Source organism: Colletotrichum fioriniae (assembly GCF_027942845.1).
Source record: "Colletotrichum fioriniae strain IMI 355084 chromosome Unknown scaffold_1, whole genome shotgun sequence".
Taxonomy (NCBI): domain Eukaryota; kingdom Fungi; phylum Ascomycota; class Sordariomycetes; order Glomerellales; family Glomerellaceae; genus Colletotrichum; species Colletotrichum fioriniae.
The window spans coordinates 3,682,797-3,700,208 of record NW_027076837.1 but is presented as its reverse complement, the minus strand read 5'-3'; the positions used below and the strand labels follow the sequence as shown (position 1 = coordinate 3,700,208).

General features: G+C 51.9%; 3 protein-coding genes across 3 annotated transcripts; 2 read left to right on the top strand and 1 right to left on the bottom strand.

Annotated features, from left to right (window-relative positions):
• Positions 1 to 1,407: 1,407 nt before the first annotated feature.
• Positions 1,408 to 3,619, top strand: N0V96_000933 (uncharacterized protein; the record flags this gene model as incomplete). Its single annotated transcript, XM_065756074.1, has 4 exons — positions 1,408 to 1,774; positions 1,827 to 3,325; positions 3,391 to 3,574; positions 3,612 to 3,619. The coding sequence occupies 4 exons, from the start codon at positions 1,408 to 1,410 to the stop codon at positions 3,617 to 3,619; spliced, it is 2,058 nt and encodes a 685-aa protein (XP_065615314.1).
• Positions 3,620 to 4,302: 683 nt separating this feature from the next.
• On the bottom strand, positions 4,303 to 5,840 carry N0V96_000932 (uncharacterized protein; the record flags this gene model as incomplete). The annotated part of the gene is made up of 4 exons (XM_065756073.1): positions 4,303 to 4,524; positions 4,606 to 5,131; positions 5,189 to 5,534; positions 5,594 to 5,840. 4 exons carry the CDS (start codon positions 5,838 to 5,840, stop codon positions 4,303 to 4,305), a joined length of 1,341 nt encoding a protein of 446 aa, XP_065615313.1.
• Positions 5,841 to 13,053: 7,213 nt separating this feature from the next.
• On the top strand, positions 13,054 to 14,316 carry N0V96_000931 (uncharacterized protein; the record flags this gene model as incomplete). Its single annotated transcript, XM_053198111.2, has 1 exon — positions 13,054 to 14,316. The coding sequence occupies one exon, from the start codon at positions 13,054 to 13,056 to the stop codon at positions 14,314 to 14,316; it is 1,263 nt and encodes a 420-aa protein (XP_053044449.1).
• Between the last annotated feature and the right edge of the window lie 3,096 nt (positions 14,317 to 17,412).

Genomic DNA, 17,412 nt, shown 5'->3' with positions numbered 1-17,412 from the left:
CTCAAATCCACACTACGTACAGCAATCTATTCCATGATTGTAAATCAACCTTGAGAGCACCCCGTTACCGGAGCCGGGCCGGTTAACTCAGGCATACGAATCCGAGATGCCACAAAGCTGTGGTCTCCTCTATTGAGCCTACCTTATCTATCAACGGATATATCTTATCTATCAATTAAGATATCGCAGCCTCATCCAACTTGCTTATGTCAGAAAGATGGAATGCGCCAAGCGGCGTAAGGCAGTTTGTTCTAGTTTCTTCCTATGAGAGGTCATAAACCGTCGAGTTCAGTTACACAACTTGATCTCGGGCGAGCTTACGCTATCTTAATAGAACCTGTTGCGCGATGTTTCGGATGTAAGATCGCACAACCATCACAACAAGGTACTTCGGACAATAGAAGCTATCGCATCGGAGTACGGAGTAGATGACTTCAATCTATGACTCTTCCGGAGTGAGCCGGCAAAATGCAAGTCTACACCAACATCCCTGGTATTCCCTCGTCTTATCCCATGATCCCCATCTGCCATGTTCATCCCAAGGGCGCGTAGAAACGACCCAGGGCGCCAACGACATGGCTACGGCAGATGAACGAGTTGATAGGTCCCCGGTCTCGGTAAACTTGAACCTCCACACAATCCTTCACGCTCTCTCCTCTTCCCCCACCGCGGCCTCCGGAGGCTAAGTCTCCAAGAGAACGGGGCCGTTGTATACGGCATGGGTTTGTTTGCCCCGCCAAACAGCTTGAACTTCGGCCGCTATGGCTTCTCGTCCCTATCTTCCCGCCTGCACCGCACCGCCTCCACTGATAACGTCCAACATCCAATGACTCGGATCCCCAAGACAGACGACACTCGCCCGTGTGCGACGTCAGTCTGCATGGCAGCCACATGGTGAGCCATGGAAATGCCCATTGATTGACGTTTCTCACCTGCTTCTTCTGGTATAGTTGAGGCCTTTGGCAAGGGAAGAAAAGCAAAAGGCGCGGGAAAGTCTCCGATGGAGCCCTGACTTGCCGAACATCGTTCCAGTACCAGCTACCCTTGAAGTTGTATCAACCGTCGCCCAAGTGCCGCTTGTAGTGTAAGCGGTCCGACACCGCCAAGTCCTAGCCGGTTGTCATCCGATGACCAATATTGTAATGTTCATGGATTGGGCACCGATGGTACGGTTCATGCTGTGGCCGTGGGCCGCGTTCTCGAGTCTACACCGAGATTAACATCGATTTGACGACAGTCCGGGTAGTGACCGGCGTCTTACTCGTTACCGGCGTACTATCATCGACGCTTGTGCCTGACTATAAAGAGGTGCGGGCGCATCTTCGACAAAGAGAGAAGGGATTTCAGAGACTCATCCTCACGCCAAGCTTACCCCGGATTCTCTCTGATCGACCTTCTCCATTTACAATGGCTCGGTGGTTCCTCTCTTTCGTTGCCGGAAGCGCCCTCGCGGCGGCTTCTGGCCTTCCCATGAAGCTCGAGACAAGGAGCGCAGTCACCTCCCGCGTGTCCAATATTCACATCACTCTCGAAGAGCCCATTGAAGAGGCCGTCACATTCACCTACGGTTCATGTCGAGGTGCCTCCATGGGCGATGCTCACCACACCATCGTCAAGTCAGAGGTGCGCGACTCTCAGCGTCTCGTCTGGGTTCTGCCCGAGGATGCTGCCACTGATGGATGCATCTCCGCGTGGGGTGTTTCTGGCGAGTTGAAGGGCAGAAGTGAGCCACAGACTCTGCACCACAAGTGGAAGCGTCGGGCTCTGAAGAGATGTAGGTGCGCTCACGTTATTGCTGTATTGTGTCATACTCTAACGCGCCATAGCTATTGAGATGAACAACGGCACCGGCATTGACACGCTCGGAGCCTGGTTCGAGGGTGTCAACCTCCTCAAGGATAAGGAGCCTACTACAGTGGATGTCGATGCTGCCAAGTCTAAGCACGTTGCTATCGTCGGCGCCGGTATGGCTGGTCTGATGAGCTACCTCGTCCTCTCACAAGCCGGCATGACCAACATCAGCATCATTGAGGCCGGCCAGCGTCTGGGAGGCCGTGTTCATACCGAGTACCTCAGCGGTGGCCCCTTCGACTACTCCTACCAGGAGATGGGTCCCATGCGCTTCCCCGAGCACTACGTCGACCCCAAGACCAACACCACCTACAACATTACTGATCACCAGCTCGTCTTCCAGCTTGCCGCGGAGATGAACGAGCTCAACAAGCACGACAAGAACCTCAGCGTCGACTTCATCCCCTGGATCCAGAGCAACCAGAACGGTCTCTCTTACAAAAACGGTATCAAGCTTCCCAACGGTCTGCCTCCTACTTTGGCTCAGATCGCCGCCAACTCTTCGCTGGCTGTCGCCACTGTTTACGATGAGTCTACCAACACCCTCAACGAGAAGGTCGACGAGTATCTTCCTGGCAGTGACTTCTCTGTCCGCATGGCCCAAAACATGTTCAAGGCTCACCGCGAATTCCTCGACTCTGGTCTTCAGGGCCTTGGTGGCGATGTCTGGTCCGAGTATGCCTTCATGGTGAACTACCTGAAGGGCTCCCTCAACTCGACGGATGCCTTGGGCAGCTACACCGCCACCTCGTTCTGGGACACCCTATACGAGGGCATGTACTTCCAGGCTGCGTCCTACAAGACCATCGACGGTGGTCTCAGCCGTCTGCCGTTGGCATTCCACCCTCTCGTTGACGACATCACTACCATGGACCGCAAGATCGAGCGCGTGCAGTTCGACTCGGAGAACTCCAAGGTCAACCTCCAATGGCGTGAGTCCTTCAAGAACCAGACCTTTGAGACCTCTGAGTACGACTACGCCCTGCTGGCTGTCCCCTTCTCCATCATCCGCAAGTGGCGCCTCCCATCCCTGCCTTTGACCATCTCCAACGCCATTAAGGAGCTCCCCTACACCAGCGCCTGCAAGGTCGCCCTCGAGTTCTCTGAGCGCTTCTGGGAGCACTACGAAAACCCCATCGTCGGCGGTTGCAGTACCACTTCTGACATTGCTGGCATTGGTTCCACGTGCTACCCCTCGTACAACATCAATGGTACCGGCAAGGCCACCATGTTGGCCTCGTACATCTCGGGCGACTGGGGCCACCGCTGGGCTTCCGTCTCTGAGGAGGAGCATGTCCAGTACGTGCTCGACGCCATGGTTGAGATCCACGGCGAGAACACCCGTGAGCTGTACACGGGCAAGTACAACCGCCGCTGCTGGGTTCTCGACCCTCTCGAGAGCGGTAGCTGGGTCAGCCCCGTTGCTGGTCAGCATCAGCTTTACATCCCCGAGTACTTCAAGACGTACGATAACGTAAGCTATGACCTGCTCTTGACTAGATTACTGAGAAAAGTCGAGATTTCTAACATTGAAATCAGATGATCTTCATTGGCGAGCACACCTCCTATACTCACGCTTGGATCGCCTCTGCTCTCGACTCTGGAATCCGCGGTTCCGTCCAGCTACTCCTCGAGCTTGGTCTCGTTGATGAGGCCAAGGCTGCCGTCAACAAGTGGATGGCTAGATGGATCGATATCGTAAGCTCCAATTCTCAGCCACACGGTGATGAGGTGTTCCCAACACTAACAACACTTTCTAGTGATCTAAAATAATGATAATAACGAGTGTGGGAACCCAAGAGTAAAGGGTTCGGGGAAGAGTCGATTTGTCGCCAAGGAATGGCGGTACATAATCTTACATAGTGTGACGATTTACGAGCAATAGATCAATGAAATCTCATCCAACATTGCCTCCTAGAACTACCATGTGCATGCGCCTGCGCAGCGTGTCCGCATCTGACCGCAGGCGCGTCAGGGAATAAGACCACCAAGATGGACATGCGCAAGGGTCCCCACAACATAAGAGACGACAACCCGCATGGCCATACCCGTTTAGCCTCCCTGTCGAATGCTGCATGCAGCCGAACGCATTAAAAGTAGATTTCGGGCTCAGCCTTGCAGATATGATCATCGTTCGATGCCGCGTCGCACGGTTGATTGGGGTGGGGTTCGGCCAGACCCGGGATACGATGGTTCGGCATCTGCTGACAACGCCGCACCTGTGCAGCGCCAGACTGATCCTTTATCACTGTAATATCTACATATACGAGAACTCTTGCGCCTACTTGGGACACTGGAATGCGGAACAGATGCCGCATAGAAGCGCTAGATGACAAAGCAGCCACGGCTAGTGCAACTTGAAAACTTTGCTAATCTCTTCATGAGCTTTGCTACATGTAAGTATCGTCCGGTCTAGACAGGATATGATTATCAAGTTAGCCTGGCGAATTATCAGAGCAGCTCGTTCTTTTCCTCCTGGAGTCTGCGCTCGCTCGTCTCGAACAACCGAGGAACGCCAGACTGCGAAAATGGCACACCATCCCGTACGATCTTTGCCAAACCCCTGGCTGTCAATAAGATGAATGACATGCCATGCCCATTGAATCCCGCGCAGATGAATTGCCCCGGTTTTGAAGGCACAGGCCCGACATGGGGGTATGTATCGTTTGTGTACTATGCCCATTTGTGTCAGTCATTCGCATCTCCAGATCATCACTTGCGTCGAATAGGTACGCGGGGCGCAGCAAAACTCACCCCCATGATTCCTGTCCAGATACTGTCGACCTTGGCTCCGCTATTCTCCCACCCACGGAAGTTCCTCTGCATGTGGTCGTCAAAGTAATGAGCAGCGGGCTCGATGAGCTTCGAATCGTCCCAGACGTTGTACCATTCGTTGACGCGCGGGATGACCTCGGTCCTCGCGCCACCAACGACAATGCTACCGTCCGGTCGCGTGACTTGGTAGTCGTAGAGATTAGTTCCGTGCCGTAGCGAGTATGTCATGGGGAGATGTGGGTGCTCGGCACCGTCGGGAGTAGCCACATGGCTGCAGATCCCGCGAACGGGGATGATGCGGTTTTTGTACTCTGGGAGGATCGTGGACGTGTACCCGTTGGAAGCGTAGATGACCGTCTTTGCCTTAATGACGCCTCTGGGCGTGGTAACGGTCCAGAAGCCGCCTTCTTGGGAGTCGGAAACTTTGGTTACGGGCGTGTGAGTGTGCAGCTGTGCTCCCTTGTCGACAGCTTGAGACAGAAGGAATAGAACCAGCTTGTAGGGCCTAGACGGGGGTCAGTTTCTGCGCTGACACAGACAACAGGATGATTGCAGACTATACCAGATCGAGCCCGCCTGGAACGAAAAGACAGCGGTTGCATCCTTCACACCGGAGAATGTCGCGGCTTCCTTGCCTTCAAGATAATGAACAAGCTTCGCGGTTGGCGAACCCCACTGCAAGAGCTCATCCAGGCCTTCCTTGATCGGCTTTGCAAGTGCCGGGTCTCTCAGGACCGCCATGGATGTAGTCATCCGGAAGTCGCAGTCAATCTTCTTTTCCTGTACCAGATCTCTCACGGCGTGAAGATTGGCGAGCTCAAACAGTGCCATCTCATCCGCTGTCTGTTGGTCATATCGTCTGGCACGAGCGGGAAGGCCTGCATAGAGATCCGGCCTTACGTGGCCGCCTTGCTTATGTTAGACTGGGGATCTTTCTACGCTGCGGGGGGAGAGAGCTTGGGCCTACCGTTGCGGGCTGTTGCACCAGAGCATGCTTGCCTGGCTTCGAGGATCGTGACAGTCGGACGTGATGACGGATCAGTACCATCCAAGAGGTAGTACGCCGAAGCTGCACCTGAGTATCCGGCACCAATGATGACAATGTCCTGTTCCGCTGGCAGGGTCTCGGAGCTTTGGTGGCTGTCTAGAGGATGCAGATCCTTGCGCCAGTAAGGGGTGATGGCATTGGGGACAGGGAATGGAGTCTCGGACATTATGGAGGACCTTGAGTTGTATCTTGAAAGGCCCAGGTAGTTGACGCAGATTCAATACAATGAAGACACGAACACGCACGAAATGTGAGTTTACGAAATGAAATTGTTATTGCTGGTAGGTAACTTGATTAAGATGAGGAGGCTACAAGGTAGACTGTTGAGATATCGGAGTGTGTTGGGTGTGAAGATGCTCCGAGGGAGATAGGCACGTAAATGCCGAAAACGCGGGGTCATGTTCACCAGCTCCGACTCGGAGCCGACCGGGATCTTGCACAGACCCGGGCCGGCGAAACCGGGGCCTTGCCGGGTGGCGTTTCGGAGAAGCTGGTGTCTCGCTCCGGGAACATCGGAGGCACTAAGGCAAGGTCATGCAGCACAAGTTCAGGAGGTAAACTCACCAGTTTTCACCCCGCTGCCCTTGTTGATAAGTTTAGTTGAACTTCAACTTCAACGAACACTGCCAGTGACACTCAAACGTTGCCCGCTTCTCAACCCACTCTCGCCACTCAACTCTGGGGATCACTGCCCCTTGCTTGCCGATTACCTGACTCGCGCAATCGCACGCTCTATGGCCTGCCCTAGCACAGCACGCTAACATCGTACACTCGGTACCGACACATCGGGCATCCGTTACGCTACTGCAAAACGCTACGATGTCTTTCGGGGCCTAATGGATGAACGACATGCCACGCCCCTGACCCTGCACCTGTCATCTGTCAAGTCTGGGTCTCTGCAACCCTTCGGAACTTTCACGATGGCTCACCGCCGACATGTCAATCTGTCTGACAGGCCACGAGGCTTGAAACCTTGTTGGCGGGGGATGCACTCCGGCCTGGGGACGCGCCATTGTTGCTACCTGGTCGACCTCACCGCTCGTTATCAGGTATCATCGTCGTGAACTTTGCTAGAATTCCTGGTCAAATTGCCTTCAATTCACACAATGCCGGCGCCTCTACCGCCTGAGATCGCCGATGAGTGATCCGGGACTAGGTAGTCTCTAGCTTGCAGGTCAATGCCAACTCTGAGAAATTGGACAGTCTCCGCTCCCCGAACCACAATCAAACGATTCCAACTTGCCCCTCCAGAACTCGCAAGACGTGACGATGAACAGCTGTGAACAGCTTTCCAAGTCCCAAATTCAAACTGCGGCATCCATGTCGGCCAGCTCTGCCCATATTCGAGTCATGCTTATTGCGCAGGGCAGAATTTCCATCGTGTCACTCAGAGGCCCCTCAAGCTCACGTACTGTGCTACCCTACATATGGTCTCTCAAGAATGTGAGCTTACGCTCCTGTCTTTGACAAGACCGGCGGGCTTCCTTAACAGCGACTCTCTCACGCCTGAACCATGCATCCGTGACAATGTTGCTGCTATCTACCAATCGATGACGCCATGGAGTCATGAAATGTGCCGCAAGATTCCTCCCAGATCGGATCTGGTTCATCCAACGACGAGCTGCATGTCTCCATTGCCCAAACAGGCACTCGATCGCTCATCGAGGCCTGTTTTGGGACAGAGGACGTCAACGAAGCTGCAGGGACCTCGGTGACTGCCGGCGCCGCCAACCAAATGCATCAAAAGAACCCCACGGCTGTCGCGTGGCTAGTTGACTTTCCGCATTCTTGGATATTGAAAGTGGGGAGAATTCTGTCTTCGTCCAGATCGGTCGATGTGCGTTCCGGTTCCAAGTCTCGTCAACTGAAAGTACTAAGATCGTTCCAAGCATACAGTCAATTAGTAGAATACCCAAGAAGAGCACGAAGTGGCACCAAGCTCACCATATCATTATAAGTGTGACGAATGTGAAATCTAAGTGAAGTTCAGTTGAAGTGTAGTCAAGATTTAGGTGTACCCAGAGACGCTCAAACGTTCAAATTGTCTCACGATAGTTTTCCTACCTCAGTCACAATGGCTGACTTCCATTGTGAAGCACAATGACGTCTGTGTTCTAGCCGATGTTTAGCAGAGGCCTGGTCTCATTCTGCTGACGTATATCTTCATGGTTGTTCTGGAGATGGGTATCTACGTATAAACTGAAAGCCGATTTCCTGGATTCCTTTTCATCATGGTGGATACATTCAACTCACTCGCACGGACAGCTCACCAAAACCTCGGAAAGCCCCTATTATACACGTGGTTTACGAGAAAATTCCCTTATCTGCTGAAGAAGATCATGCAAGCAATTGCATTCAAAGTCTTGGCTCCGCATCTGAGGGCGGGCATGCAGGCTTATCAGCAACACGTCGGCTCGGGTTGTAATATCTGGTTCATCTGACGACGCGTCTCTTTGACAGGTCATATCTCTTGTTTGAAGAGCATGATGTGCATCAAATAACATGAAGACGCGTGGTTGACGTGGGCCATCTCTCAATCTCGATATTTACCTAGGCTACCACTGGCCTCACCAAAATGGCGGGGCTTCTGAGCCTCCGCACCCGCTCCGCAACCGAACCGGGTATATCATACTTGTAGTGCGAGTGAGACATTGATGTACGGGATGAAATCAGATGGGTCAATAAATCCCATGTAGCTTCATAAGCCATGTCTGACATGAAACACTGACAACTGTTTTGAGAAAATCAACCACATACATTATTGCTATCTAGCGACTGGAAACACGAATGTGCGGTTTGGTCAACTACTGACTCTGACCGGATTTCTTGACTATCAACTTCACTTTACCCATTTTAATGCAGTAATGCATCCAGTACATATGCAGCATCTCAAGAGCCGCAATCACTTCGCTGAACCCACGGCAAGTGGTAGCACTATCACCTGCAAGATGAGCTCTGAAGAATTCAAATTCAGACATGACGCTCATCATTCGCATTGTCTGTGAAGAATTTGGCCGATACCCGCACACGTACAGTAGCCTCGGGGTTTGTTTTACGCCGTAGCGGGGACTTCATCCTCGGCAACTCGTGTTCACAGAAAAGTCATCTCAGTCTATCGGAAGTGGCAGCTCATTCGAGCTCAACGGCCCGACCCTTTAGTAGATGTGCTGGAATACCATGTCTCGTACGAGATGTTGGGGCGAAGTGGCAGTAAATCTGGACCCAAAGCATCATTCGCGCTACGATGCATATACAATCTCCGCAAGCCTGCATTTACAGTACTAAGCATGTTGCTCGTTACCACGTCTCGCTTAAGTATGAGGAAAACTAGGAGTTGTTTTCCCGAGATGCTTTGAGGAACCGCCGACTAAGGGGATCCGCGAATCGCCACAATCGAAGTTGGATACGGATTGGACACTTTCCTGTCGTTAATTACTGTGCCCTGAATCAACGTGTGTGTGATATCCAAGTCAGTAACTATGATCAGTAATCTATCATCGCCAAAATGGTTGATCCGTCAGTCATTTCTTCACCTGCAAGAGACTAGATGCCGTGTTTGCTACAATGCCCGTCCCGCCATACGGGCCATGGATCTACAGTCCCTCATCCATACTGAATGCGGCGTCGAAAGCACTGTGTCAAACACACATGGGTCCTAGAGATAGGCTAATAACGGTGATGACAAGCCTCAAACCTCTGGCCAGGTGAGCATGGTGCCCGAAACTGTGGAGGCCATGTAGCGAGCTTCCGGGCGGATGCGCAACGGACCACTGGCTGAAATTTCACATTGATGAGTGACGAGCGGGAGGCCGGCGTACCTGGTGCCTGGCAAGCAAACATCTCTCGTTAATTATTACTGTTGGGAGCTAACTGTCATGGGCATAAGCTTTAGCGGATTCGAAAGAGATTTTCGACGCCGTCGGCTTTGGAAGTGTCAAATTTTTACCCGCCCGGCATTAGCTGGGTTCAGGTAAGCCCAGTTGGGTTGTGTGCAGCCTGTTGGTGGCTTGGCCGGGGAAGAAGCCGTGCTGGCATCCCTTTTCTTCTTCCAAGTCGCATAATGTCGTACTCGTGGATGCCATGTGGCTCGAGGTAAATCCGTGCGGTGTTGAAGGTCGCGGGAGTCTATGCGGCTCCAGACCGGACGAGCTTTGGTGTTTGCTTGTCAATTATCAACTGACGAACGGGCGAAGCATTGCTTCTTCCAAGACTGAAAATGTGCGAGAGCAGCAACGGAACAAGCATGTCTTCTGCTTAGACGGGGCCTGGAACGATGTTTGCTTGTCAGCATGGGGTCTCGACTCTCGAGCACCTGGCCTGTGTGATGCATCACACAGGTTGGAACTGCAACCCCCCGGAGATTTCATGCAATTGTCTTCGCAAGGACCCAGAATCGAACCAAAAGCCTTGGTCACACCTGCATTGCGTCAAGTCTCACTTTTGGGACACGCAGAAGCAAATGAAACGGCCGCCACAATATCAAAGAGCACCGCAGGTTGAGGGTCTGGTTTTCTTTGGTGGCGTCGAAGAAAATCAATAAAATAAGCAAACATTTCCCCCCCTCTCTTTGGAACTTGGGAGACAAACCCCTCGACAAAACGACATATCACATTCTGTTTCGTTACGCCTCGGTCCATCTATCAACACGGACGGAGGGGAAGTGGGATCTATCAACCGCTGGTGGCTTAGGTACGCTGTGCGGGTAGGCTGGAAATGCTAGGTGAGAATTGTCGCCTGCATTTGAACTTGCGCTATAACTGAGGAGTTCGGTCATCCGCCGACCACAGGTGCGATCATTTCCTCGGTATTTAGTAGCTTCAAGCGGCATGTTTGCGGCCGCTGCGTGGAGAGATCCAAATTGCAATGTTTGCACTGTAATTTGACACCTGTCACAAATGACAAGAGGCGGGCACCTTGGAAATTTGCGAGGGCCTTTTGGCCCCCTACTTTACTGTGTAGTCTTCTGTTGGTCCATCGAGATCTTTAGAGATCTCCATCACATCACTGACGGGCCCGGTGGGTGGGCTATTCGAAGTACTACGGATACCTGTAGGTGGAGGTCACATTGACAATCTGATAATTGCGTGTGGGAAGACTCTGATCCGCTAACGGCTTCCGCTTCGAGGCTCAGGAAGCAGGCCACTGTCAAGGGTTGTGTGCGGGGTGGTTCGGGGTTGTTGATGAGCTTCGCGCCGTCGAAGCCCGGGGAATCCCGACTGCGGATGGTGTCGACACGCGATGGCGCTTCCGTCTCAACACCATTTACTTCAAAAGAGAAGATGACCAAGATGAGGCTGGGATTTCGTGGCGTGACGACATGCAGTGAGTAAGCTTCTACGATCTTGACATGTGCGGATCCTCCGCTCGGGATGGAAGAAGGATTAGAAGCCCTGGCAGATTTTCCTTTCAGCAGACTTTTTCATCGAGCATATCCGCATGCGCTGTAGGTTCCTTTCCCAAGCGAAAGGAACCAACCCATTCGAGTAGTGCCGTGTCACCGTAGCCGAGAACTGGCCGGTGCGAGTTGCAAAATAAGACAACTCCACTCAATCCTTTTTGGCTCAAGTTGAAACTTGACGAAGAAAGGATGTATGATTGCAACTCCACCATTTGATATTGTGCCAGTTGGCAAAATTCAGTTTTCTTTCCGACGTCACAATGGAAATCTGTATTGAGATTTGAGCGTAACTTGTAAGACCCGAAGACAACGGTATTAATTACAACCCCCAGCTCCAACAGGGTGGGCAGAAACCCGAACAAAAAGCCGTCCATGACACACGGACGTTACTCCCCTCCAGGGGAATCGGGAGGTGAAAAAGCGCTCCTGGGTTAACTGGAGAAGCGTCACAGTGCTTGTGGTTATGTGCCGCTCAAACCCTTGTCACCTCTGTTCCCCCCGTTTTCTCTCTGTGTCTCTCTCTCACCTCTCGTTGTCGCCCCAAGCAAAGCCTTGCATGGCATCAAAGTACTTTCAAGGATCAATATTGAGACCATTGGGCGAAGACCCGTGGACCCTCAATTAGGCATTCCGGAAACCGCAAATCTCATCATACGAGTTTGCAATTGCAACCCGGCAATTCCTTGCTGTGGCGTGTTCTCTACTCCACTGTACATCGCGTGTCACTGACGTCTGTTAGGAACAAGGGACGAGCCAGAAGACTGCAGACTCAGACTCAGAGCCACCTCCAACCGCCGCCTCCATCGCAGCCCGGGAGTTTCTGTACGGATGCTCAGTTTTTACGTCTACTTTACTCCAGCCTCCCCGAACAGAAGGATTTGGGCTAATCCATGCGCCCGGTTATATCTGACAGACTGGGTAACAAAACCGCGTGCCTGTCTCCACGAGATCCTCAATCACCACTCTGCAAAGTTACGGAGTACCACTTGAGACCTCCAGTTTATTCCCCTCGAGGCAGCTCAGACTGCATGCAGCAAAAGTTGTGCGCAATATCCACCACAAACCCGCCTCTTAGCGCACTTCTAGAAGACCCCCCGGAGCTCCTCGTTGCTTCGGTTTGCTCGGCAGCTCACGGGCGGTGTCCCACTGGAGAGGCTTCGGGTCACCCTCAGGGTCCAGTTGATACCCCTGCCGGTGTCTCCCTCGTACCTCTGAGATCCTGGTATCCCTGATTTCCCGGCCTTGTACCACCCGGCGACGGACAGGGCTGACTTTGAACCGCTCCTCGGTTCATCGCGAACGACTAGCTACCATTGGTGCTGTTTCCTGGATGAACCATCAACAGCGCCCAGCGTTTTTCTCCATGGCCTCTCACCCTTGGATCCATGCATGTGTGGCCCACGAGAGCCGTGTTCAAATGAGGAGCCAGCTTTCTTTTTACACTACGGCATACAAATCATACGATGTCTATCCGTCGAGACGGGCGGTGCCTGATTCGAAGCATGCAGACCGCGAAGACTCGAGCGCACGCGACGATGTAGCACGACGAGGGGGAAGGGGTGAGACAGGATTGAGCTTTGTGTCTGTCGGAGTGGTTCTACACGAAGGCATCTTGGGCTGGAGTTGAAAGTTTCTATATCTTTCCTCCGAAGCCCGAACCCAGCGGCGAGAAAATCACCTGCATTTGTGTTCCCAAACCCTTGGATTCGGCTCTCCTTCTATCACTCAGACGTTTACCCATTTATCCGTAGCGTTTGTGCATTTCTGTTGATACCCCCTTTGACATTCATCCCCGTTCCAGTCTGCCTACCCCCAGATATCCATCCCTGATCCCATATCTGGGCACGAGAAGTACCTGCTTGAGAACCTCAGTTTTGCCTTTTTTTGGCTTTCAAATTATCCGCCATCAGCCAAGGGCTAGAGAACATAATTCTCAAGCAGAAGCTGAGCAACAAAGTCTTTATATAAAACCACCACAGCCATGGCTTTGACATACAAGCAATCACAACTCGTCAGGGGAACGATCCCGGCTCTCCGTGAGCATGGCGAGACCATCACGACCATATTTTATGCCAACATGCTGCGAGCTCATCCTGAACTTCATGACCACTTCAACAAGGTCAACCAGGCCAACGGCCGCCAGCCCCGCGCCTTGACCGGCGTCATCCTCTCCTTCGCCGCAAACCTCAACCACATCAGCGAGCTCATCCCCAAGCTGGAGCGCATGTGCAACAAGCACTGCTCCCTTGGTATTTTACCGGAACACTATGACATCGTGGGAAAGTACCTCATCCAAGCCTTTGGACAGGTCCTGGGTCCCGCCATGACACCGGAGATCCGCGAAGCCTGGACAAAGGCCTACTGGATCCTCGCAAAGATGCTCATCGGCCGCGAGGCCCAGATGTATCGCGAATTCGACGACGACAAGTGGAAGGGATGGCGCAAGTTCCGCATCGAAAGGAAGGTTGCCGAAACGGACGACATCTTCTCCTTCTACATGGTGCCTGTCGACGGCAAGCGGTTACCTGACTTCTACCCGGGTCAATACACTTCGATCCGCGTCACCATTCCTGAGCTCGGCCACTACCAGTCACGACAGTACTCGCTCAGTGACTCACCACGACCGGATTACTACCGCATCACCGTTAAGCGGGACCAAGGCGTCAAGGTCGGCAAGGGCGCCGCGACCTTCAACCTCAACCCCGGTGTCTTCTCCAACCATCTCATCGATGAGAAGAGACCGGGTGACATCGTCGAGCTGACACATCCTACCGGAGACTTCTTCTTTGACACCCACGCCGCCGGCACCCTTCCCGTCGTTCTCATCTCCGCTGGTGTTGGCGTCACGCCTCTCATGTCCATATGCAACACCATCATCGAACGCCAGGCTATCCGTCCCATCTCATGGATTCACTGCTCGGCCCGAGCAGCCCCCTTTGAAGAACATATTCGCAAGATCGCCTACAGCCGGGCCAACTTTATCACCAAGTTCTTCCGTTCCCAGATTGCCGATGTCGAAGATGATGACTCTCTTTCCTCTTCCAGCGACTTTGGCCTCCGCATGGACCTTGCGCGGATAGCACCTGAAGAGCTCTACCTCAGCCACGGTGGTGCGGAGTACTACATCTGCGGTCCTGAGATTTTCATGGTTGAGATGTCGCAATTCCTGATTAACCAAGGCGTCGATCCCAACAGAGTCAAGTTCGAGCGGTTTACTACGGGCGATTTGGAGTTCAAAAAATGATGTCATCACGAGATACTACTAGCATCTTGACCTAATTGCTTTTACGGAGAATGAAATGGGTTCTAGGGGCTGGTTTAGGGAACGGATGAGACGGAGTTTCATGAAAGTGGTCTATCTGGGAAACGGGTACAGAAACGGGTACAGCAACTACACAAACGGAAATGTTTTATGCCTTTCTTTTTACTCATTGAAAGATGCAAGAGCAGGAATCGGATGGCTCCTTTTGGCTCTGGGGGCTCAGAGAGTACGTGGATCAAGTGCTATCAAAAGCGTAATACTACAATTCGATGCCTCACATGGCGCTCTGGTCAACACTGGTGCAGATAATTCAGGGTCTGTGATTCAGCATGTCCGGCAAAGTTGACTCTGGCAACCGAGCGGATTCAACACCATCAATTCCCAATGTCGAAACGAACGTCACCTTCACCGCCCTTGTATAACATCGCGGGTTCAACGCCGGGTTGACAATGACTGAGTTTCCTCCATCATACGAGAAAACTGGACTGGATGCAGTACAATGCAACCGCCTGACTCGCCACTATTTAATTTGCTCCTCCGAGCCCCTCACAGAGGCTCCAACCCCCCAGAACTCCCTATGGGGTTCCTAAATTGCGGCCTGGAGAGAATCGCTGGGGTTCCGGAGTGGACTCAATTCAGTGCAACCTGTGTCTTACTCGCATTTGTATCCGATAACCCATGGGGAAATGTCAGTTTGTTCATTCGTGAGAATTCGGGCGAAGAGAGCCACACGACTTGTATCACCACATCGCCAGATGCTCGCAGCCGAAGTCGCAGGCAGTACTCTGGGATTCTGACATTGTGCCGATGTACGACATGATTAGAGTAATCTCATGTTTCCCGCGTCAACACCCACACATTATATTCCCATCGGCCATCGGGTCAATGTTCACGAGAGACAACTGGTAATCAACATGTCTCGGTGGGAAAGCCTCGCGGGGCTACCTCCGCTGGTGATGATGGAAAACACTGCTAGCGCCAAGCACAGCCTACAGCAGCCGAAGTTCCTCTATTCTCCTCGGTCCACCTGTACTATGGATATCGTGGGTCAGACCCGACGGTCAATCACCTGAATCTTTCACGGAGGAGAATTTACAGAGATTTCATAGAGATCGATGATCAAAATAGAACCCCCGAGACGTTGCTTGCCGATTTCTTTAATTGCAATTCGCCGATGACGCACAATTTTCAACGGTTTTCTTGCAGCGGGACCCATTGCGGGTGCTAGTTTAGTGTAAAAGTAACGGCGAGGAACCCCGGTGCGTGGTCGACAGAGAGCGGCTCGCGGCGACCATTCGCGCTTTTTTTCGTTTGCTTTTTCTTCTCAAGGGCGTCCGTGCCAACCATACATACAGAATCCCGCTCGTCCGCCGCATGGCCCGGTGCGCGAGAGAATGGTGAATATTATTATAGCCAGAAGACTTTGCGTTCCAAACTTCTGCCGAGCGCCTATATGCGCATTTGGCAATGGGATTTCTCATTATTATAATGGCATTGCTGCCACGATGGTAGTATGCAAACCGGACCTAGTGATCCGCCAAGTGACTCTCTCGGAGGGGCCGTTAAAGGAAAGCCTGGAGCCAGCTCCGGAAACATCCACTTCACCCCACGGGTATAACAACAGGCTTCATCATGAAAAAGATTTCGCCGCGGAAGCTGCGGAAGGGCTTGGCTGAAATGGTGTTCTGCCCGGTTGTGTGGCGGCCGCGTCAAGACATTCTGAGCCACGGCGTCGAAGTCCGGCACTTAATTAAGCTACCCTGGCTAAACGTGATGCTCTTCGAGTGCTATTGCGATGCTACAGGGGCTTTTGGATGTCATAGTGGGGGCTTTATGATTGCAGATGTTGTACTGTCATATGCTCGTACTTTTGGCAGAGGAATGGGGAATAAAAAAGCACAACGTAGGTGAGAATGTGTGTATTTGAATTCCCAGGTGTAACCCGTGCTGATCATTCATTGTATTACCACAGACTCAGGATTCAGGTCCAGCTTCTCCCTCGAGTTATTTATTGTTAAACACTGAGTAATGCTATCTCCTTTTTTCACACTAAATATTCTATGTGGTTTTGACGACCTTAAAAAGTGCTGTGTCCAACATAGCCTGAAGTGACTAGCACTTCTGAGGACATGGATGCTAAGAAAAGGCTCACCCAGGCACAATGTCATGGAAACAGCTTTACTCAAGTCTTTACCCATACAACTTTCTCCCCTAATAACTGACATTAAGCAACCATAAGAAATGAAGGTTGGAATATCATTGCACCTGAAGGGTACTTACCATATATTAGGCCGGTACTTCTACTTCCCGCGCTACCGTTCGCGGAGGTTGTTTTTAGGCCAGTCCATACGCCGCCGGCGCCGGGTGTAATGATATAATACGGTTCTCCGCTGTTTCATTTGGGTATTGCTACCTTATTACAGGCTAAGGTGATGTATTTAGATAATCTTTATGAAGTGGCGTTTCCTCAACCGAGTCCGTTGTAGTTTAACGTATATCGTATGTCAGGCGGACTGAAAGCTGTGCTATCACTCCCGAAGGTCTGATGTCAGATATAAGACGAAAACATTGCCACCTCCGGCCCTCTCGTATTGCTGATTGGGATCTGCTCTGCCGTTTGAAGATTGGCTGAAGCCAGACAAAACACCTCAGAAAGTCTTATTTGAGTCCGGAGGTCTAAACATCAAATACAACACTAAATGATTTGACAGGCTGTTACTACGCAGCACGATTTGATATTGGACGACTGAAATATCCGAGCATGCATGGAATGACTTTCGCAAGCAAAACCGACGTTGGTTGGTCATGTTGTGAATTGTCCATGATTAGAGCTGTGAGCGATAAATCAAATCATCATGGCGCGACTGAGTGGCAGCGAGTTCTGATTCAAGAAGTGAGCTGCTCACGGAATTGTCAAACAGTACTGCCCGGAAAATGAAACACAATTCCAAACAAGACAGTTTCAAGCATCGTAAAATCTGACTATTTCATGCGGACAAGCGAATAATAAGTGAAAAGAGACATGTTATAGTAATCTATCTTAGGCATTGACCTGGACACGTCTCGTTAGGTAAGTAC